The 23,579-nt window shown below is 33.5% G+C and overlaps 2 protein-coding genes and 1 long non-coding RNA gene across 10 annotated transcripts; 2 read left to right on the top strand and 1 right to left on the bottom strand.

The window, feature by feature from the left end:
- Positions 1–3,733: 3,733 nt before the first annotated feature.
- Positions 3,734–8,473, top strand: LOC105422982 (putative cytochrome P450 6a13). Its single transcript, XM_011632593.2, has 5 exons — positions 3,734–5,530; positions 5,657–6,233; positions 6,319–6,540; positions 6,753–7,004; positions 7,951–8,473. The coding sequence occupies exons 1-5, from the start codon at positions 5,180–5,182 to the stop codon at positions 8,115–8,117; spliced, it is 1,569 nt and encodes a 522-aa protein (XP_011630895.2). The 5' UTR covers positions 3,734–5,179; the 3' UTR covers positions 8,118–8,473.
- A 307-nt stretch (positions 8,474–8,780) lies between these two features.
- On the top strand, positions 8,781–23,578 carry Pi3K68D (phosphatidylinositol-4-phosphate 3-kinase catalytic subunit Pi3K68D). Of its 7 annotated transcripts, XM_089085472.1 has the most exons (27): positions 9,753–10,184; positions 10,322–10,563; positions 10,729–10,938; positions 11,051–11,121; positions 11,182–11,288; positions 11,429–11,473; positions 11,763–12,012; positions 13,644–13,864; positions 13,938–14,043; positions 14,119–14,280; positions 14,353–14,582; positions 14,661–14,760; positions 14,852–15,271; positions 15,355–15,556; positions 15,627–15,800; positions 15,913–16,173; positions 16,252–16,440; positions 16,525–16,756; positions 16,981–17,127; positions 17,196–17,444; positions 17,516–17,952; positions 18,083–18,239; positions 19,095–19,330; positions 19,490–19,690; positions 21,694–21,890; positions 22,105–22,355; positions 22,531–23,578. In XM_089085472.1, the coding sequence occupies exons 2-27, from the start codon at positions 10,322–10,324 to the stop codon at positions 22,702–22,704; spliced, it is 5,271 nt and encodes a 1,756-aa protein (XP_088941598.1). In that variant the 5' UTR covers positions 9,753–10,184; the 3' UTR covers positions 22,705–23,578. The 7 variants fall into 7 exon arrangements, with proteins under 7 accessions (XP_011630889.2, XP_088941598.1, XP_088941599.1 ...); XM_011632587.3 differs by lacking the exon at positions 9,753–10,184 and adding an exon at positions 8,781–9,738 and having other exon boundaries at positions 11,051–11,288; XM_089085473.1 differs by lacking the exon at positions 11,429–11,473.
- Positions 20,790–21,694, bottom strand: LOC105422980 (uncharacterized). Of its 2 annotated transcripts, none has more exons than XR_016141441.1 (3): positions 21,255–21,694; positions 21,045–21,166; positions 20,790–20,874 (listed from the first exon to the last, which is right to left on the bottom strand). It is a non-coding gene; the product is annotated as an uncharacterized LOC105422980 (long non-coding RNA). The 2 variants fall into 2 exon arrangements; XR_016141440.1 differs by having other exon boundaries at positions 20,791–20,874; positions 21,010–21,166.
- Position 23,579: the final 1 nt, after the last annotated feature.

Raw genomic sequence — 23,579 nt, 5'->3', positions numbered from 1 at the left:
GAGTAAGTTTCGCCATTTTATTGTCACCACGAAGTAATTCAAGATTCACGAGGCAATCCATAATTTAAAAAAATTTCAATGAAGTAATTAATGTCAAGCATGTCTTACTGCGAGACATGTTTTAAATTGGCAATCATTTCTCTGCGGATATTTACGAGAGTATTATCCGTGAAGAAAATGTACAAAGCGAGAATTTACTTTATGGTAATAAGTCTATTTCGAAGACTCATCAGAAAATAATTGTGATATTACATTTAATTTTGATTTCAATAAACTAAAAATTTATATATTATAGAATTTTAATTCTCAATTTTATAAAAAAAATTCATATTCACATCTGTCAGATTCTGGATACATCGATAACAGTTAAGACTTATTATGTTATGGCATAACTATTTTCAAAATACAAAATTATCTCGATAATTTAACGTCACGGAAACTATCAATATCCGTAGGCTATTATAAATCATATACCCTTTGTTCGCGAAACACCCATAAAATTATTTACACATCAATCAAATCTGAACAAATACATATCCGGAAATACACACCTAATATCTTTTTTAATTCTGTAGAAAATTATTTGATTTTTCTTGAATATTCCAAATTTTCCAAATTTTATAATTATTTATATAATATTTATAGAAGATCATAGCAAAGATATGTATTTCAAACTTATAGTTAAGATATTACTTTTAATAACATGTCTATAATTTTATATCTATAGTTTAATTAGCTTGCGTTAATGGGACAAATTTCTATGAAATAATCAGTTTAATTTAAAAATTTATTGATTTTACTACCATCGTTAGTATCGGATTTGTAGTAAAAATCTTTCATAAATGATATATATTTATACATAGCGAAATTAATAATTAACTGCGATTAAACATCGATAGTTATTTATATATTTATTTTTCAGGCATAATGAAATTGTAACGTAACTTTCATAAGCGATTGCATTCACATAAATACAATTTCACAGCGATTGCATTCACATAAATACAATTTCTGATTATTTATTCATAGTCCTATTTAGGTCGTGGAACAGCAACAAACGAACACGTTGATCCGCTTACTGCAAATTTAGTCAATCTAGATGGACAACGGTGAAATTTGTGACAAAGCTTACACCAGCCTTCGTAACCAGTAAAATCCGACACATATTCGGATTAATCGTAATCGTGTCTGAAAATTTCAAGGCATCACATACTATCGCATATTTTTTTCTTTTTAGTAATAATAATATACGTTTCACGGAAAATTGTCTCGTCAAAATATTCATAAAAATATAGTATAATTTAAAGGCAGAATTAAAATGATAATTTAATGATAATATCTACAGCTGAATCCTTTTGCACAAATAATAATAATATTTTCCAAAACTTGTATTTAAGTCATAAACTCATACTAAACTAATAGTGGTTGTCTGGTTTAGCAATTTGTAGAATAATAGAACAATACACGGGCACAATGAGAAGCCGGTCGAATTCCCAGATCTTGCTGCCAAGTTTAGCTATCGAAACTATCATTACCTGTTTCTTCGGGCTTGAAACACGTAACAAAAAGGTGATTCCGAATTTCAGAGAATGTGCAAAAAGATTTGTTGCTTAAAGTAGCGATGAGAAAAAAAGATACGCGTGATTACATGTTCAGAATTTTTAAATTGCAAATTTAGATCTTTTCTTCTAAATACGAACACAATACAAACATTAATTAAACTTTAAAAGTATATGCATTATAATTTATTTCATATTATTATATTTATATATATATTTCATAATTTATATTTTTAAAAAAATATTTATTTGCAAATACGTATAAAAAAGAATCGGTTATTTTTAAAATATATATGTTAATTTAAAAATTGTACGACAGTATGAACCATCTACGGAAAACATAGCGCTTCTCTCAGAGTAGTATATCCAAAATGGGATATTCTGATTTCAGCTGAGCTTATGTTGAAATATAATTTCTTTGATTTAAATGGAAATAGGAGGATGTTTGTAAAATTTGCTCCGCGTATCGTACAATTCGCGAAGCATTTCCATCGATGAAAATCTGTCGCTTCCATAGCAGACAACAAGATCAATAGTCGGCCAGTTATCAGCGGTTGGTTACTGAATTTAACATCTTTCCTGTTTAATTTTTCTAAATTCTTATATTTTTACATTTAAAATAAAAATTATAATTATAAAAAGGATCGAACAAAAGGCAAGCTACGTTTATCATTTGTTCTTATAGTTGTGTTTCTCATTATTTTTCATGTCTTATATGTCTTATATGAAGCGATCTTAAATAAAGAATAGAATATAGTATATTTATATATTTACGATATAACACGATTATAAATTTTTATAATTAATTAATTTATTTATTTATTTACAAAAGGACTAACGGTTTTTGTGGATGTTATATTTTTAGAAATATAAATATGTTTCTTTTGTATATGCAGCTAATAATGCATATCTAAAGATGTAGATTAAGATTTAATCATATAATAAATAATCATATAATAACATTCCACAACCACTTTACAGTTTATCATTTCATAATGTAACAAAAAATCTTATGATAGCGTTAAAAATATTGATAAGATAATATTTTGAATGAGAAAGATAAACTTACATTCACATCTAATATAATGTTACAAAAATGTTATCGTGCAAAATGATAAAATCTGCATCTTATCAAACAAAATTTCGATAGATTCTTTAAACTTCAATAATCATTACATTATAATACGTTTACACTTTAATTATGTTTTTATAAAAATATAAAAGGAAATAGTGAATTTATTGAAAAAGCCTGTGCGAGTCAAATAAACATGTGAAAGGAATGTAAACAATTCCCTGCTCTATCATTTGTTTCCATCAAAGTAAGGATCAGTGTTATGAAAATAAATGTTAAAGAAAAATGCATTTTCATTTGCAATACACATCGCCAAGAAAAAAAGAGAAGAACAAACATCGTCGTATTTAGATGTAACGCATTATTGCATGCTTGATATTTTGACGATATCAAAGCTTGCGCGAGTAACAATTAACTTTCTATTGTGAAAGAAAGAAAGTTTACTTGTTTCTCAGTTACGTTATTTTCAACTTTGCGCGTTTGTTTGATTAAACAAATATCTGATCTAATTAAAAAGGGAAAAGACACAAAAGAGATAAAACAATACAATTTTTAGTGTAAAAACACGATTGAAAAGATTAATGTTCGTCTTGTTTTATTTATATGGGATATAAAAATATATTGAAATATCTCTCTCTGTTTATCAATACGTGCATCATGTTGATCGTATTTGAGAGATAACGTTTCGCATGAGCAGTCACGCGTTCTACGGGCCTTCAGAATCAAATCACAGATGTTGGTTTAACACAGATTAGATTAACCCTTTAGATATCACGCAAAATTTCACGCACAATTTTTATTTTACGTTATAAAATGAACTTTAAAAAAATTTTAAGCTATATAAAAATATCTGATGTGCATTGATGCATCTTAAGTGCTTTGATACATTTAATGTTAAAATTAAATTCGCTTTTCGGTTTTCTGCGAAAAAAAAATAGTTTATTCAAACGGAACAATGAATTGTTCACGACGCACGAGAATAATCGGCCACGCGTGACGCGAGAAAGAAGGCAACCTCCACTCAGCGCGGCTGATAACGGGGATGGAGAGGGATGCAGAAACCTCTCGAAGATAACCCGGAGCTATTCGCAAAGGTATCAGATCGGCCAACAAGCTCGGCTCAAAGCCGGCGCGAGCGTCAGGTCTCTATAAATGCGTGACGTTCGTTCATGCCTTCCAGTCGGTGGGAGGTCTGCCTTTCGACGAGGCTACACGACGTATTATACGCGTCATTTTTCCCTCCCGGTCGTTCCCCGCCTTTTCATCTCGCCGTTTTCTCGGCGATCGCCTCGACTTGCGACTCGGTCGCCGATTGCGCCGCGAAACGGAAAACTGCGGCCGATGCGAGCGCAATCATGTCGCAGAATGTCTTTTAGTGCAATTGAAGTCCTTTACGCGAAGTCGGATGAGCCGGCTTGTACTGTCGGGTTTGTTATTCCTTGGAATGCCAGTGAGTGAGTGCGCATCCCTTCGACGAAGAAACGGAGTGCGCCGATGAGTAATCGGTACCGTCGCGTCGCAGAGCGAACACTGCGTGACGCAGCAGTAAACGAAGTAAAAGTTATCGCTTATCTAAATGTACAAAACTCGACCTAATTGTGCTGACATTTCTTCGAAACTAGGTCGCGTTTAAAGCGCACATCGTTATTAGAAATCAATGACACTAAGAATTTTAATAGATTAAAATATACCTATTTTTTTGTTTTTTCTTTTTTCGTTTTTTCGTACTGTTCCACATTTCTCCTTTTCTTTTAGAAAATAACAGACGCAAACAAAATGCTTTTGCAAAAAATATCGACAAATTAATCAAGCATAATTTTATCTTAGATCGTTATCAATCTGGAAAGTACAAAGCACTTTTTTAACAAGAATATGGAATCGTAATGAAATTTATATAAAATTCTCAGAAAAGATATGACAATCAGGAAAATGTTGGTTTTTTTTTTTTTTTTTTCTTAGAGCTCATTCTCTGAAGAATGTAAGATACCTCTGAAACGTTTATACGACACTTGTTCAATGAAAATGATTGAATTGTGACGCGATGGAAAGTGTTTTAATGCTAATGTCTTGATGTCGTCGTTGAAAGCAGCAGGTGGTTTAAGAAGCGAACTCGTGTGGGACCCCCCCCCCCCGTTAAATGTCTGTGAGCGCGTTTTATGTATACATGCATTAAAGCTCACGTGTAATCGGATCTATTGCAAACATAGCGCGAGTATGAACATCGTAATCTATCTCCGAGGTATACCTTTGCGCGGCCGAGTGTTTACGTTTGTAAAACGAATTTAAAAATAGACCTCGCCAAACAGCCGCAGCTGCATTGCGTGATTCAACAGATGTTAAATCGACATTCGATATGATTCAGCGAAGCTATTAAATAATCAGCTTACATCAAAAGGTTATCAAAATTGCAATGTAAAACACACGTTACTCGTGTACGTAATTAACGGAGATAAATTATTATAAGAAAGAACAGAAGAATTCTGTTTTCTATATCTTCTTAGATAGAAAGGTGTTTCTTTGAACCTTGTACGTAGAATTGAAGTTAAAAATGCTGGGTATCTTAGCGATATTACTAGATCCCTTTCTTCTTATCGGTTTCTTCCTCGGTATTCTGTACCTTTATCTTACGGCCACCTTTGACTTTTGGGAATGTCGTGGTGTACCTTTCAAAAAGCCGACTGTGCTCGTTGGGAATTTCGGTTCCCTGCTTCTATTCCGAAAGTCGCAGCCGGAAGGCGTGAAAGAGATGTATCAATGGTTCAAAGATGAAAGGTTCTTTGGCGCGTTCCGAGTAAGATCGCCCGTGCTGATCTTACGCGATCCCGAGCTGGTGAAGAGCGTATGCGTCAAGGATTTCTCTCACTTCCTGAATCGTGGGATTCCGATCAATAACGCTCAGGTATACGACTATTAATAGAATCGTTTCGTTTCTCGATCGACCAATCGCTAATAAAATACTTGTTAAAATAATAACAAAAATTCCATTCTCGACAAGCTTTAATTTTAAAGCGTGCTACTCCGTTAGGATCCGCTCTCCGGGCATCTGTTCAACCTCGAAGGGCATAAGTGGAAGGGCCTCAGGTCGAAATTGACGCCCGCGTTCTCGTCGGGCAAGCTGAAACGGATGTTCTATCTCCTGGGGGAATGTGGTGAGGAATTGCAGAGGCTCATCAAGGAGGCGAGCCGCAATGTAGATCGGGCAGTCGAGGTACGGGAACTGGCCACGAAGTTCACCATCGATGTCATCGGCAGCTGCGCCTTCGGCATACAGATAAACGCGCTCACCGACGAGGAATCTGAGTTTCACAGGGCGGCGAAGACACTCTCGAAGCCAAGTTACAAGGCTACTCTCTGGAGGATGCTACGAACGTCTATGCCAAGATTATACAGACTGCTGGGCGTGCAGATCGTCGATCCCGGCGTCACCAAGTTCTTCATGGACGTCGTATCGCAGATGATCGATCAGAGAGAGGACAACGGCACGACTAGGCATGACTTCATGGATTTGTTAATCGAGCTGAAAAACAAGGGTACTCTGGAGAATGAAGTTAGCAATCCACGGGTCTGCAATGACGAGGATGTCCAAGCGGCTAAGGAAATCGGTAAATCAAGTTGCGACGCGACGCCGTGCGAAAGTTAACGAGCGTCATTTTGTTTACAAAGATTAAAAAACATCGTTATTTATAGTCTTAGATGAGAGCACTATCGCGGCACAAGCGTTCGTTTTCTTTGCCGCCGGCTACGAAACGTCCTCGAACACGATCGCATTCTGCCTCTACGAGCTGGCCTTGAATCAAGACATCCAAGATAAGACCAGGCGAGAGGTATGCGGCGCCATAGAAGCACAAGGTGGAAAATTAACTTATGACGCGGTACAGGAAATGAAATATCTCGACATGGTAATACTAGGTACGAATCCGATAATATCATTAACAAGAAATCCGAAATTAAGGAAAAAAACTTAATCGATATCCGTCCGCACGAGCGTAATTTTTTATCACGAGCGGAATTCGAATCTCATTCACCCAAATCTCCATTCGAGATCAAATGCGTCATGCGATAAAAATAAAAACGGTTGGAGATAATTTGGGAATTTGCTTATAGAAATGTGAAATGTGTAGAAACTCTCAGGAAGTATCCGCCAGCTCCGCTGCTCTCTCGAAGATGCGAGCACAAATACCAAATACCGAATACCGAAGTGGAGCTGCCAGTCGGCATACGGGTCATCATACCGATTTATGGCCTCCACCATGATCCGAATTACTATCCCGATCCGTCAAGATTTGATCCCGAAAGATTTACCGAGGAGAACAAACGTACGAGACATCCTTACACGTATCTTCCATTTGGAGAAGGGCCACGAAATTGCATAGGTATATACTATCTACGCTCGAAGAAAAGCTTTAAGATTTTCCGAAAGCTTTCTTCTCTTACAGCGTGATCTTTTTCCTTGGCATCTGTTTTTCTTTTCGCTTGAAAATAAGAATATTTCTTGATGCAAATCGACGCTTAGCTCTTGAAACGTTGTAAATTTAATTAACATTACCTAAGGAGACTCGCTCGACTACGTTTATCTTTCAAGCATGTTTTACTTCAGTATTTTTTCCGGACGAAGCTTATTAAATTTTAATTCTTCCGTAAAATGGCTATAAATGATGATATCGCAGCATAATCGCGAGATTAAGATTAAGCAAACATTAAGCAAATAATCTATCTCGAATTCATAATTCGTTGATTCAACGCGCGACATTACGTCACTGCATTTAAAATAAAAAAAAGCTTATTGATTTCGGTCAGCATGTTTTGGGAAACATAAGTGTATTCATGATAAGCGATTATATCACGAGAGTAAGATTTGTAAAAGCGTCGTAAAATCTCATTCCTTCGTCATTCTTATCGATTCATACGGTTTTCCCTTATCTTTTCCGTCCGTTGGCAAAAAAGCCAGCGTTATTGAATTACATTCAGCCAATACTTGATTCGTTATCTTTAACTGATCGTTCAATTCAAATAATAACAGAGGCACGCGAGAGCACATATTATTAAAGCCGCGTGCGTCGCGTGCGAAATTCAAACAACTCGCTTAGCGAATTATTAGCTCGAGAGGCGAGACGCGCCGCTCGCTTGAGCGTGCAAATTTATGCGTCCCCGGAGGACGACGACCTTGATAATGTACCGTATGCGCGTGTTTTATGCAAAAAGCCTCCGTTCCGGGCCTGATAAGCCTGCCTCAAAACGGTAACTCGTCGTTAAATCAGCAATTAAGTAACTGACGCATCATAATCGCGCGTGTATTATGACGATTTCGCAACTTTCCAGGCATGCGATTCGCGTTGCTGCAAATCAAGATGGGAATAATATCGTTCCTCAAGGACCACCGTGTCGAGATATGCGGTAAGTCGACGGTGCCGATCAAGTTCAGCAGACGAAGTCTCGTGACCACGAGCGAGGAGGGATTTTGGCTTGCAATTACTCCGTCTTCCTAGATCTAATCGTTTTTAACAAACGTTTAACAACGTTCTTTTCCTTCTTCCTTCAAGAAAATATTGATCACGGTTATTAAAATATAAACTCGCTATCTCCAATGAACAGAATATCTAAAATCGACGCATAAAATAACTTCAAGATATCTTTCAGAGTTCTTTATGAGATATCTTAAAGATGTTTCTTAAAATTGTCTTGTCAATTATATTAATACAATTATCTTATCAATTCTTAAAAATATCCCAAAGTTGTCTTATTACGTAGATTTTAGACATTCTGCTCTGGGACAAGACAATATACTTGATTTTTGTAAAATATATTTATTTTTTGAAATAAAGCATCGCAGCATTCAAGCAAATTTTGTATGTTACACATAATATATATATTCTATTGATATAACTTTAAATCTCTTAATATTTTACTTTATAAGCAGGATTGAAAAACTTTTTTATTTTCTCATTAAGAAACTTTGAAGACCGGCAAAGTACCAAAATATGACAACAAAATTATTTATTCATCATTCCTGATAAAAAATTTTTTATACAAGAACACATATAAGTATATGTTCAGAAATTCATTTCGTATATAATTTATATATTTATTATATAATTTCTTATATGAAAATTTTTTTACGTCTTACTGAAAAAATATAATTGCTTCACCATTAATATTACTAACAAAAAACAAACACGTCATTATCAAAATTCATTGTCAAAAAAATGTAACACGATAACAACACGTTACTTTCCGTTCAGTGTAAACATGTTTCCACATGTTGTCAACATATCTCGCGGGAGCGTGCCTACTTCGTGAATCACCCGGTATAAACAAAGTTGGTAGCGGCTTCACGCGCAGCTCGTATATGCGCTTCCATATACGAAAGGAGCTATCGGGTTTGTCGCGACGCGAATACGCGAATGTGTACGGTAAGCGGAACTCCTAACTGTCCGTGAGCCTACCTACGCGCTCCATAAATTGAATCGACCGCGATCAAATAAGGCGGTCACCGGCGACCGGCACGACGCGGTCGATCGGAGCGCGATCGACGCAGACCGCTGCCGCCTTTGCTGCTGCTGCTGCTGCTGCTGCTGCTGCTGTGAGCGTCTCGCTCACGTTCGTTGTTCGGCTCTCGACGAAGAGCGAGAGCCACTTCCTCGTGACGCGGGCTCGCCGCGACCGTAATAGCGCGCGTCGTCGTTCGCTACAGTGCCGTTCGCGCGCGCGTCTCTCCCGTGACCGCGCCGCTCCGCTCGCTCGCGTGCGACCTCGTCGCGTGCGCGGAATCAGTGTGCTCGTTGGTGCAGATTTCAGAGGAGCTCCGAGCGAAATGCAAAGGAAGAGAGATTGAAATCAGAGCACGACGATAAATTTTCAAGGAATTTCAGCGTAGGAGCGGTGCGCTGGGCGAGGACGTTACTTTCCTGAACGCGTCACGGCGCTGCGTCGGCGGATCGTCCCTTTAGTCGCGCGGCAAGAAAGCGAAACAGCGGTGAACTAAAAGGGGAGAGAGAGAGAGAGAGAGGGAAAGAGCGAGGGAGGAGCGGGAGGCAGAGACGTGGTATTTCGTGAGCATCTGTCAGCGAACCGAGAAGCAAGCCTCTCTTCGGAGAATAAAATGCCACGGTAAATGTATTTCTGTCTGCGAATTTCTCTAAGCCGCACTTGGATTGGACGTGCTCATATCGCGCGGCCGACAAAACGTGGCCCTTTAAACCGCGCACTATCGCGCGCAGCTCCGCGATTTCTCCTCTCTTTTATTTTCCTTTCCTTCCTACTTCCCCTTCATCAAAACACACGCGTTCGCTAGGCCAGCGACCAGTAGCGCACGCGTTCGTGTCATCGCTACGTGTTCGTTGTTTTGTGAAATTCCGAGAGATCCGTCCGACGGGACGGTAGTGTTTACAGGGTGTTTACAGGGTGACACGAAGCGACGCGATGCACGACCGATAAGTGCTCCTGAAGGGGAGGAACATCGCCCTCGAAGCTGACAGCGAATTTACCCACTTCGTCATACGTGCAGAAGAATCTCCGTTCCTATTATTTTGCCCCTGCCTCTCCGTTCTGTATAGGTTAGAATGTGTGATATGTCCCGTTGCTGCTCCTAATTCGAGTGTTAGCATGTGTTGGCTCTGTGTCACAACGCATCATAATATATTGGAGTATATTACCGATAAATAGTGAACGTGAACTTTGGATCTAATTTCAGATGTCCAACTACAGTAGAAACGCCTGCGATCAAAAGACCGCGGTGATCGATCATGAAAGGAAGTATCAGGAGGATTTGGAGCAAGCCAAAGCTCTAAGTTTGGAAACCTTGGCTCTAGAGAAATATAGATTGGAGAAGTTGCGATTGGAAAAGTTTGGTATCGTGCCACAGTCTTGCTTCGCGCAAAATAATGTGTCCAGTGCAAACAGTGTATCCGAGACAGATGGCACACAGGGAGAAAGGTATATATTTCTGCACACAAAATATAGTACTACAATCAGTAGTTTTTTGGTTACATAATTAATTACATCTGATAATATTCATTGATTTAACAATCATTTAATCTTGACAAATATAATTCTGTTTATATAATGATAATTAATTAATTCTTTATGTAATATATGTAGGTTTCAAAGCAGAAGTCGACCAAGACCAGGATCGATTAACACAAATCAAAAAAATACTGTAATATTAGCACCACCACCTCCAATACCATGTAGAAGAAATTCAACAAATACCACAACAAGTCAAGTTTCTACTGATCTGATAAATTTCACAAGCCCTGTGAAACAAGATAATTTGACTGAATATTGTTCGGCTCCACCTCCACCACCACCGTAAATATATTTCTACAATAAGCATATTTAATCAAAAGACAAAATAATTTAAAAAAAATTTTTTCTTTTCTTTATATAAAATATCGTGACTATTGAAAGCTTTTTGTTGCAGAAAAGCATCAATAGAACCTAAATGGGATACCCATCCATCATTATTAAAGAAACAATCAAGAGTGTCTCGAAGTAATAGCTCAGTCAGCGCATATCATTCTAGAGATTTTAGATATCATTCTCTTTCTCCAGGCCCGCGATCTTCCACAGCACCATGTACGCCAGGAACACCAGGAATTAGTCCTATCATGGCAAGAGCTAGTAGCGTTAGCAATAATGTACCTGATATTGCACCACAGGTAAGACAGATTTTTATAGAATCTTTCTCATTCTAAAATAAATATTCTTTCACATAATCTTTTTTTTTCCTTTTTTTTCTAAATTTATTTGGGTATCAATAAATATAGGACAGTCTGTTAAAATATAGTTTTCTTTGCAGCCTGCATGGAAAACTATTATCTTTAAACATTTTTTCTTCACGCAGGTATTGTCTGAAAATTCGAGAAATTTTATTTCTTTCTTTTTTTTATTAGTATTTTTTATTAGTATTATTAATGATACTGATATCTTTATATAATTTATCTTTAATCTTAAAAATCTAACATAGCATGTAAGATATAATCAGATACGTTTACTTTCTTAATGAATAGAATACTTAACAAATATATGTTTTATTGAAAAAATTTTACTAATTTAAAAATAAAAAATTTTCCTTAATTAATGAAAAATCCAAAGAATCATGTCTTAAATATATTCATATATTTTTTTTTTAGATTCCTCCATTGCCTATGAATTATAGACCAACTGTTGCACCTGCCATATGTGCTCCATTTTCTATGGATGATGAACAGTTGAATGTATTAAAAGTGATAGAGAAAAAGCCAAATAGCAATCTTATAGATTTGAATAATTTTGAACAAACGGAAGACAAAACTAATGTACGAGTTAGTGTATTGGAGGCGTTTGATCCATTACTTATTAAGACTGACAGTGGAAACAGTTCCATGCAAGAACAGAAAGATGGTAAGTTAGATGGTTATCAAATTTCATATTTTTTTTTATTAATGTTAGGGCTATAGACAGGATGTCTATAGCTCTTAACGGGGAATTTTTTTTAAATATATAAAATCAGGTAATTTTGTTTTATGATGTCTTTATTCTATTAATACTGAAGCACATAAAAAAAATTTGTTTAACTTGTATATTATAATTAAAGCTGCTGTACAAAGGGTAACCTTAAAATATTATTTTTGCCTCGTTGACGACAATTCGACTATATGCACTCTCTGAAACAAAAAAAGGAAAAAGATAATGAGTATAGCTACAGTCGGACGTAGGGAAATTACAAAATTGCAAAAAGTAACAAAATGGCGGACATGTGAATTTTTTTTAATTTGGTCTTTTTGTTACAAAAAAGAAAAAATAAATAAAATTGTCAAATTTTTATTAATTAAAAAACGGTTACGTCCGGCGATAAAGGTATGTTTTCTGAATAAAATGCAATTTACCCCAAGTCAATAGGTGGAATATATTTTCTGATTAGCTGTCAACGAGGTTGAAAAAAATGATTTTGAAAAAAACACGTTTGAAACACGTTTTTACTTTCAGATTGCTATATGTTAATTGCACATTAAATTCAAAATTTAAATTGCTTACTCTTATTCGACAATCCCTGGACTATATAACAGCTCTTCTGCATTAAAAAACGGTTCTTAGTCGACGCCAGAGGCAGTTCCAGCGCATAAACGACCTTCATGTGTCTTAGCGTAGGCCTGTCGCTCAGCGATACGCATGCGTTCTTCGTCTATATAGTGACAATAATATAGTAACAATAAATATAGCGCTTGGCCAATTTGAATTTGTAGAAGCTCCAATACATCCAGGAGTGCGACATGATCATCATTGAATAATATCGTAGCGATATTACAAAATTGATAATCCTTTAGTTAATACTTGGATTAAGAGTCACATTAGTTTCATCAAAACTACTTAGTTTTTTCGACAAAGTGCTGACATTCAAGTCTGGCTTCTCTGCTTTGTAGCAATTTGCAGGACCAAATCTCTTTCTCTTCTTATCAGCTCTCTTCGTCGATTTCCTAACTTTGTGCCTTTTTCCTTTCTTATCCATGACACTTTAACACTTTATAAAAATAAAACTTTACAAAATGTCTAATACAACACAAATTGTGTAACTAATACAGGCCAACTACGTATAACGTTTTATTCAAACGCGCCTGAAATCAAGTTATGCACCGTATAGTTGCCAAGATATAACTAAATATACTTTCCCTCTTTTCTATACTCTGACAAAAAATTGTGCCTATCCTAAATTGTATTCTAGTAAAGTAAAATGACCTGGCAACGAACAAAGGGCCCCTCATACAATTCGGAGAAGGTCAAGTTGGCACACCGCATTATACCTGTGCTCTCGTATTTCCATCGTGCTCCGTCGTATAAATATTGCTCCACGAAAACTGCTGTATCTCCGTCAATTTTCGGAATATCTCTTTAAAACTTTGTATATGCATTCTCGATACATATATCTTTTAAAATATTACAAAATTAATTCGATTTTTTTCAAAATTTTACTCTGTCTATAACCCTTATATACAACATAATAGCAAATTTAAAATAATATTGAATAATTTTTATAGATTCTCAGTCACAAGTTAGTGGCAGTGTATACGATCCATTCGACCCGTTCGATTATATGTATAGCACAAATGAAAGCGTTAATTCGGATCCAGTTTATGCTGCTGTGGAGAAATCTGCAAAGTCGCCAGCTGTGTCGCCAGCTGCACCACCTCCACTGCCTCCTCGAAATTCGTCTGCATGGAATACCATAGAGAGACGAAGAACTTCATTAGATCGTCGAGTAAGTTTCAAAAAGATTTCTCTAATTTCTATTAAAATAATTGTGATACTTTAATATATATTTTTTTTAACAGAAGCGTCAAACGCGATTATATGAAAATGTAACAGTCATAAAAACTAGATCATCTCTGCATGATTGTGACCTCAAGGCGTTCCATAATATGATAAAATCTATACGAGGTCAGTAAAAAAGAATGAGGATACTATGTTTTATTATATAACATCTTAGTTGCTTACAACTTGATTTAATTTCAGGCGAATTTCCGTTTAATAATCCTAGTACAAATATTGGATATGTTGTTAGCCCAATGATGGAAAACCTATATCCGGATGGTACAAGTATAAAATTAGTAGTGCATCCACAATTAGTTAATAATGATAAGGATCCTACACCATCTATTACTTTCACTTGTAATGGTAGGTTGGAAAAACTTTTCTTAAAAAAAATGTGTTTTTTGTATTAAAATTATTTTGAACATTATGTTTTAGTGAATTGCAGTGTCGAACATGTTATTTTGAACGTTGCCTGTTCCTTAGAAGATGAAGATACAGTAAATGTAGAAAAATATTGTCTAAGAGTATGGGGACTAGCCGAATACCTTGCACCCAACACAACTTTAGCACAATACGAGTATATACATCAATGTATTAAATTAGAAAAAGATATCGAGTTAGCTATAATGAGCAGGGCACAAATTAAACAATCAATTGCTCGAACAGTCAGTATTATGCATATATGTACAATCATTTATTACAATGTAAATATACCGTTTAAATGATTATTTTTGCTTTTTCAGCTGCAAGATGATAATTGTGATCAGTTTCTAAGATTAGAGGACATTCTACCAAATGAACCTTCGCAACCCATTTCATACGATACATTAATTATTTTACTAGGTACATTTGTACATATGAAAAAAATATTTTATTTATGATATATATTTATTTAATTTATTGCATTTTATTATCATTACTTTAATTATTATAGAGACAGTAGAAAAAGAAATGGAACGCGTAGAAACTGCGGCGTTACAATTGGCAACTACAAATCAAGGTTCTACATTATTACCTCAACTTCAACCGCACGGTGTAGTACAAGCAGTTAAAGCAGTATGTGCCTTAATGGGAAATATTGAAACATTTGAAATCACGGAGGCTGTTGACAATTTTGTAAACGCTTGCTGCCAATTTTTGCCACAAGCTCATACGGCTAATATAGAATGTAAAAAGCCCGAAATTATACATGAAGATGGCGATTACGCAATAGTTACTTTGAGGAAAAAATTCCCTGATGTGATTGCGTCTCACTGTCATAAAATTCGCGACGCTATTCAAGAACTCGTTGAGACATACTGTCATGCCTTCAAAGTCGATTTTCAATTAAACAGCAAAGGAGAATTTCCGACGAGTAAGAAAATTAAAAAATTTTGTTATGCAAGATATTTTATATCAGAATTATATATAATCATAATATATATTTTCTCTTAATAGATACACTGATTGCGACTGAAGTGCTTGATACCATTCTGGTGCGTGTTGGATCTCTACATAGGTTACCAACTATGTGGAAACATGATGATTATATAGTGGCTGCTCAAATTTTTCATGGAACTAGACCAGTAGGAAATCCAGTCTTATCGGAACCAATGACGGTCAGCTCAAATTTTTATCCAAGGATTTTATTTAATTCATGGTAAGTGCGAATATTTGCAATTTAAAAATATCACAATTGGGTTTATTAAAAATTATATAATTTATATAAGGCTGGAATTTCGTGGAATAAGCGTGTGTCAAGTACCACGAGAAGCCAGACTCGTGTTAGTTCTTTATGGACGCACATTACAGCCTACGGAGCACGAATCTAACTCATCGGCGGAAAATGCAATGCAAAAAGAAGAACTCGGATGGGGTGCTATACAATTCTTCGATTATGACGGGTAAACGATATCATATTTTATAAGTTTCTTTGCATTCAACTTGTCTTTGCAACTTTTGCAATATCACGTTGTCTTTCGTTGCTTCACATTTTTATATATTTTTTAATTCTAGCGTTATGAGCCAAGGGAGTTTTTTTCTGTCTCTCTGGCCAGCAATTGCAGACAAACGACTAGGTCCAGCCCCAGCGCCTGGAATTCATCCGCGTGGCGATATTCATCCTATTATAGGAGTAGAATTACCTGATTATGGAGGAAAGGTGTTATTTCCCAATTCCTTACGAGATTATAATGTGGAGTCCTTAGATTTCAATTCGTTAGATCAAAACACACAAGAATTATTAATAGATATTACGCAACAGGATACATTCTCGAGGTATGCTTTAATGATGTAATTATATATAAATATAAAAGGATTTAAACTTTAATATATTTTGCATATTTCTATTTTCAGACCGCCTATTGACGAAAGGGAAATTCTATGGGAGAAAAGACATTATTTACATGATAGACCCGAAGCTTTACCAAAAGTATTATTAGCTGCACACAGTTGGGATTGGGCATGTCTACCTGATTTACATGCATCACTTAGAATATGGAGTCCGTTACCTCCCATACAAGCATTACAATTGCTTTTACCATGGTATATATTTTTATCAATCATTTCTTCACTATAGACAATAATAAGAATAATTTCATAGAACATCGCGTTCTTTGTTTCTTACAGTTTCCCAGATATGAAAGTTAGAGAAATGGCAGTTGATTGGATTCGCGAGTTAAGCAATGACGAACTAGTTGATTATCTGCCACAACTACTTCAAGCGATGAAACATGAGACGTATGAAGCGTCGCCTTTGACTCAATTCTTGTTAGAACGTGCCTTACTTTCGCCGAGAGTGGCTCATTATATTTATTGGTTGCTAACTCAAGCGCTGCCGGGACAAAGTCCCCAGGTACAGGTTGGGTGATCAGCATTAGTGATATTATTAAGTATTTATATATTTATGCTTACATTTTATGCATTTATATTAAATGCTTACAATATAAATCACAGATGATAAATCACCTTTTTTTATATAACTATATAATTTAAGCAATAGAAAATTTGCTTTCTGTATTATCAATAATGATATACATTTTTTTTTTATATTAAGTATAATAAAAATAAGATTTATCTTTTTAGAATTCTTCTGAAATTACTGTGGAAGATGACAAAGCTATTAGTTGCGCTCGTTATCAACGAAGATTGCAGTTAATGTTGAGAGCATTATTAGCAGTTATCGGAGATGCGCTAAGAAAAAGTTTCCTCACCCAACAATTGCTAGTTAAAGTAAGTCTTAAAATTTCGTATTTCATTTATTTCCAATAACCACGTGTTTAAAGTCGTAATTTGTGTAGAATCTGCACGAAGTGGCAGAGAATATTAAAGTTACAAAGGAGTCATTGCGAATGGATACGCTTAAAACTGGTTTACAAAATATACACTGCCAGTTAATGGAAGATGATGGAACGTGTTTACCACTGTCTCCCAGTAAATTAGTATTCGGTATCAATGTACAGACATGTGCCTATTTTCCGTCGTTCACTCTCCCATTGAAAATTAACTTTGTCAGCTGTGACAATGTTATATGTCCAGCAATTTTCAAGGTTCGTTTAAAAATATGTTGCAAAATAGTTTTTTGTTTGATATTAATACATATCGCAATTTTCTATTACAGGTTGGCGATGATCTACAACAAGACATGTTGACTCTTCAAATGGTACGCATTATGGACAAATTGTGGTTAAAAGAAGGCCTCGATCTAAAAATGGTTACTTTCGCTTGTGTACCCACTGGTCATAAACGCGGAATGATAGAAATGGTAACGAATGCAGAAACGTTACGGAAGATTCAAGTCGAGTTCGGGCTAACTGGGTCGTTTAAGGATCGACCGATCGCAGAGTGGTTAGCAAAGCATAATCCTTCGGAACTGGAATATGAGAGAGCAGTGGAAAATTTCACTGCTTCTTGCGCCGGCTATAGCGTTGCCACTTATATTTTAGGAATTTGTGATAGGCATAATGATAATATTATGCTAAAAACATCTGGTCATTTGTTTCATATTGATTTTGGAAAATTTCTCGGTGATTCACAAATGTTTGGAAACTTTAAGAGGTAAATATATTCTATATTTTTTATTGAATTTGTTTATTATAACTTTTTTATTGTACTGTTTATTATATCTTTAATTTAAGTAAAAAATATGAAAAAAGAAGATAATTTTATAATTTATATTTTTAATCAGAGATAGAACGCCGTTTGTGCTGACATCTGATATGGCATATGTTATAAATGGTGGTGATAAACCTTCAGCGAAATTTCACCATTTCGTGGACCTTTGCTGCCAAGCTTTTAATATAGTGCGGAAACATGGAAATCTTATTCTTCATCTTTTTGGATTGGTATGTTTTAAAATATTTTTATGTTTAAAGAGAGAGAGAGAGAGAGAGAAAGACGAATTGAAAATAGATTTAATCTTTCTTAAACGCTATTATCTTTTTATATAGACTTTTATATAATATGTATAACAATGAAATATTATAAATTAATTTCTTACATTATAACTTTTATACTAAAAACACATCATAATATTTATTAAATTTTCTTAATATAGAATATAAATTTTGTAGTCAAGATATATATATATATATATATATATATATATATATATAAATTTTTAACAGTTCACAAATTCACATTATAATTTAAAAAAAAACAAATTTTAATATGATTAGTCTTTTTATTGTTATTATAAACATTTTATGTGAATATTGCGGATATTATATCATATACAAACCAAAAAATATATTTGAAATAAAGAATTTATGTGATCTGACCGCGTATTGTGTGCCTGAAAACAATAAAACCACAACGAACGGAAGAACTTATCCGCGTGTTTTATCAGACTGCTATCGCACTAAACTATATACGATGTAGTTAATTAGTATTTATCGTCTGGTCATGGTCTCAGAGAATATCGTATAGATATGTCGTACAACAGTCTGAGTCAATCATGTTAAGAGTAAAGTAGCATTAGGAGTGAACAAAAAATTATTTGAAAAATAGCTTTTACACGCGGTGTGAAACGTATATGTATTCGTTAGTTTATTCAACAAATCATAATGGATAAATTAATATCGAGAACGAATCCCGAACGAATTAATGATCAACAAAGTGTCATAGCGCGAAAGTTGTATGATATTGAAATAAAAGATCATTTAAATAAAGCGAAAATGAACGAGTATACAACCTCGCAGATGACATCGTCCGGTATTCCTGGAGTGACTATGGATGCAGTTAATTATGTGCAGAAAGCTCTGCTTCCTGGACAAACAAATCCCGAAGCGGCAGCGACTTTCGCTCGTATGATAGAAAGTTCGCTGAAAAATTGGTTTACGCAGTTCAATTTCTTCTTGCATAACTTGGCGCAGCTTAGATTCTCCGGGGATCATAGTGATGGAGAACTATTATCTTTTATTCCACGTACATATACGTGAGTTTTTCACTTTTATTAAACATAAATGAACATAAAATTGATTATACCAATCATGAAAAATCGGAAATCTTAAAAGCATGATTTTTCTAGCTTTTCATTTAATAATCAATAACATTAATAATAATATATTAATACATATATTTATGATTATCATAGAATGCAGCAAGAAGGTGAATTAACAAGCGTCCAAGTTCCGGGATATCAAAAACGCTATGATCCGGAAAAATATTACATGTACATTTTACGAGTACAACGAAAAGGCCAACCCGATCCGACATATCTATTCCGTTCATACAAAGAATTTTGCGAGTTTTATCAGAAATTATGCATACATTTTCCACTTGCTAAAGTAACAAGGTAAATATACATACATATTATGTTCTTTTTCATATTATTATTTATTCATTATCTTCTTTTCATAATATTAATCATTGTAAGATTATCACAATCTTATACATTTATTTATTTTTTAATTCAAAAGCAACAATATTAACATTTCCTCATATATTAGAATATTTTATACGAATATTATTAGACTATATTTATATAGATATTATATAGATATAATGTTAACATTCATTTTATGTTTAATTCTATATTATTAAATTACATTTCAATTTCGAATATAGATATATGTAAATAATATAAATACGAATATAATATATAAATAATATAATTACATAAATAATATAATTACATGTATATAGAAGGACATTAAACACTTAATGTATAAATATTCTTTCAAATTGAGACAAAAATATTCATTTTTGATTCAAAACATCTCTATAATTTTAATAATTTTTAATATCTTTTTTTTATTAAATTACTAGCTCATTATCTGCACAGATAGGACTTTTTATATCTGATATATTGTTCTGATCTTTAGTTATCTTGTTCGATTTTTCGCTATATGTCGATTGCTCTTTTATGTTTAAATCTTCAGTAGAAGTAGAAGATTCTATATTTTCGATTGCATGATTATTTATCTGTGATTTCTTATCATTGTCTTTCACCATAGTTTTTTCAAGATCAATAATTGATGATGACGATTGATTTGTAAAATCTGCTTTTGAACGGTCATATTGCGCTGTTTCATTATTATCAGTTGTCGCTGAATCACTCGCGATTGAAGGAGACATAGTTGAAATCTCTATATTTTTCCGTGTTGCCGATTCGAAATATGATATTCTCCGATATAAACCCGACATTGCTGGGATTTTAGATGCTTCTTTCTTCATCGACAATCGTGCTCGAAACCATTTTAAACCCATTTTCTTCCAAAATTCAATATTAGACCTTTAGAAACAGGTTAAATTGCATTGAACAATCAAATCTTTAATAAATTCTTACATTATCTATAGATAACATTTTCGTATTTTTACTGATAAAATTAAAAATATTTTATAATCTTTCTTTGTAAATATTAACAAATGTATTAACTTTATAATATTAAACTTACTTTTATGTAGAGACCTTTATATTATATTAAAATATATTCCTCTTTTGATAATCAAGTATATTTGTTAAGTATAATTTGTATTCTGAAAAATTACATTACGTTTTTTATCAATAATTTATTTTATCAATAATTTATTAATTTTTCTTACACAAAGTAACAATTAACGAAATGATATAGTGACTTTATTATAATATCCGAAAATAATTTATGTACTTACAATATAGAACTGTCAAAGGAACTGTCATCACTTACTTTAGAAGAGAAAATATCAAGTGCCAGATAGGCTTGATTAGCTCAACTAATCGTAGCTTTAAAATGAAAACTCTGTCCGTGCGTACGTTATCACAAATAAGAAACTTTTTGCGATGTGTATCCTAAAAACACGACACAAAGAGAATGTCTTAGATTCTACGTGTAAGAGGATATCTTAAACGCAAAAATTGTCGGGGCGCAATATCGTACCTTTTGATATGTGTTATCTTCAGATCATCAGATATTACTCAGACATATTTCATATTTAACAGACTTAGTCATGCAATGATTAATTGACGAGCATATCACAAAACTTGTTAAAGAACGCTGAAGAAATTAATTAATTAATTAAGAAATTAATTAATTAATTAAGAAATTAATTAATGTAGCACTCTATTCAAGTTAAAACGTTTTAATTTAAATTCATTCTTTTCCTTTTACTACACATAAACTACACGCAGAGATCTCATAACATGACTACTGCTTAATGCTGCTATTTGGCCTTTACTACCTTGTTTATTTACAAAACGATATCGCCTAGTGATATCTACATTAATCATTCGTGCGAAACGCGAATAAAGGTGTTTACGAGTGCGGAAATATCTTTGTATTTTGCAAATAAGTTTGATTCTTCTTATTTGCTTCACAGTTTACCAAGCGGGATTAGCATGGGACGCTCTAATATTAAGCAAGTAGCCGATAAACGACGGGCAGATATAGAAAAGTTCCTCGTAAGTCTATTTAAAATGGCACCGGAAATATCTCAAAGTGATCTAGTATACACTTTCTTCCACCCGTTATTACGAGACCAAAAGAATCCCGATATTCGTTCACGTAAAGTTAAAGGTACATTTTGATAAATTTTTCTCCAAATATGTTATTATTATTTATGAGCACTATTTATTGAATGTTCTAATTCCTTTTAAGTACAATAGCATTTCATTTATATATTATTATTAATAATAATTTTAAAAGTAAAAACGATATATATAATATATTATAATTAATATAAATAATAACAAAATATAAAAAAAACAAAAATATTATTTTTATGTAACAGTTGGAAATAATTGGTGGGCCGAGAAAAGAGTTAAAGATAACATACAGTGTGGTCAAATCAAATTGGTCCTTCATTACGTTCGCGGTACTTTATCTGTAATGGTTTGTCATGCACGAGAGCTGCCTAAAGTGGCTAATGCTCAAGAACCAAATACATATGTGAAGGTATATCTCAAACCTGATCCTACAAAAGCGACGAAACGGAAAACAAAAGTAGTAAAAAAGAATTGTCATCCATCATTTATGGAGATGGTAAAGTCAGATTTTTATAATAAACTATATATATATTTTATATTTATATATATAAATATAAATATATATATATATATATATATATATATATATATATACTTAGAAAATAAATAAAAAGTACAACGATGCATTAATTAGATAATAAGTTTTGTAATCTACATATTTTCTATACTAGTTGGAATATAGAATGCCTCTGGAAGTGATCAAAGAGAGAACGCTTGAAGCAACGATTTGGAATCACGATACTTTACAGGAGAATGAATTTCTCGGCGGTATAAGTTTGCCTCTCGGATGTCTCGACTTGACAAAGGAAATTATTGAATGGTTTCCATTAGGTAATGTACGATAAAGCGATATAAAGACTGCTCTGGAGTATATATATATATATATAGAAGTCCTTTAACGCTCATAGATATTATTACTAGGATATAGACGATGTAATATTAGCGCACAATATTAAAGCTTCTTTATTGCAGCCAAGTGCAATAATCACCGTGCTTTGATAAACATAATTTTTGTTTATATAATTTTGTGCATCTAATTTTGTCTTTTTTTTTTGGATAAAAATCTAAAAAGATTATGTGATATAATTATAACAAAAAGAGATTTAACTTCTACAACAATTGCTAAAAGAGATAGTAGGGATAATATTTTAAATTATATGTCTTAGCCTATATAACAAATAACTCAGAAAAAACTTTTTATTACAAAATTATATATTACATTTATGCATACTTCTTTAATATTTTTTACATGAAATATTTTAAAATATGAAAAATTCAGCATGAATTTAATAGATCTGTATTAAAAGTACTCTTTTACAAACATTTTATACACTTATTTATTTTTATCATTTTTTACTAACTAATGGACACAACTATAATTGTAAATAGGCAACACTTTATATATAAATGAAATCATTTGTAACAAATTATCGAATTAAGCTCTTTTACACCAAAATAATTTTGCGATCCATATAAAAGAGTTTTCTATCACATATATCTAATCATATGAAATTATATATAAAAATAGTATATAAAAGTTAAATTTTATATATACGATATGTAGTAGGATCATGTTTTATGAATTTTTATGGTGTTACTTCATTATTAGAAGAGAAATAATTGTCTGTTTATGTAACGGCCTCATTTATAATAAATGTACTATTGATGAAATTATGTAAATATGCTATTAAATCTGTGTAATAAATCATTTTTAAATTAT

The sequence above is a fragment of the Pogonomyrmex barbatus genome, unplaced genomic scaffold, assembly GCF_055798465.1.
Source record: "Pogonomyrmex barbatus isolate J1 unplaced genomic scaffold, ASM5579846v1 scaffold10, whole genome shotgun sequence".
NCBI classification, from domain to species: domain Eukaryota; kingdom Metazoa; phylum Arthropoda; class Insecta; order Hymenoptera; family Formicidae; genus Pogonomyrmex; species Pogonomyrmex barbatus.
The sequence above is the reverse complement of the archived record's forward strand: the minus strand, read 5'-3'. Positions and strand labels throughout refer to the sequence as shown.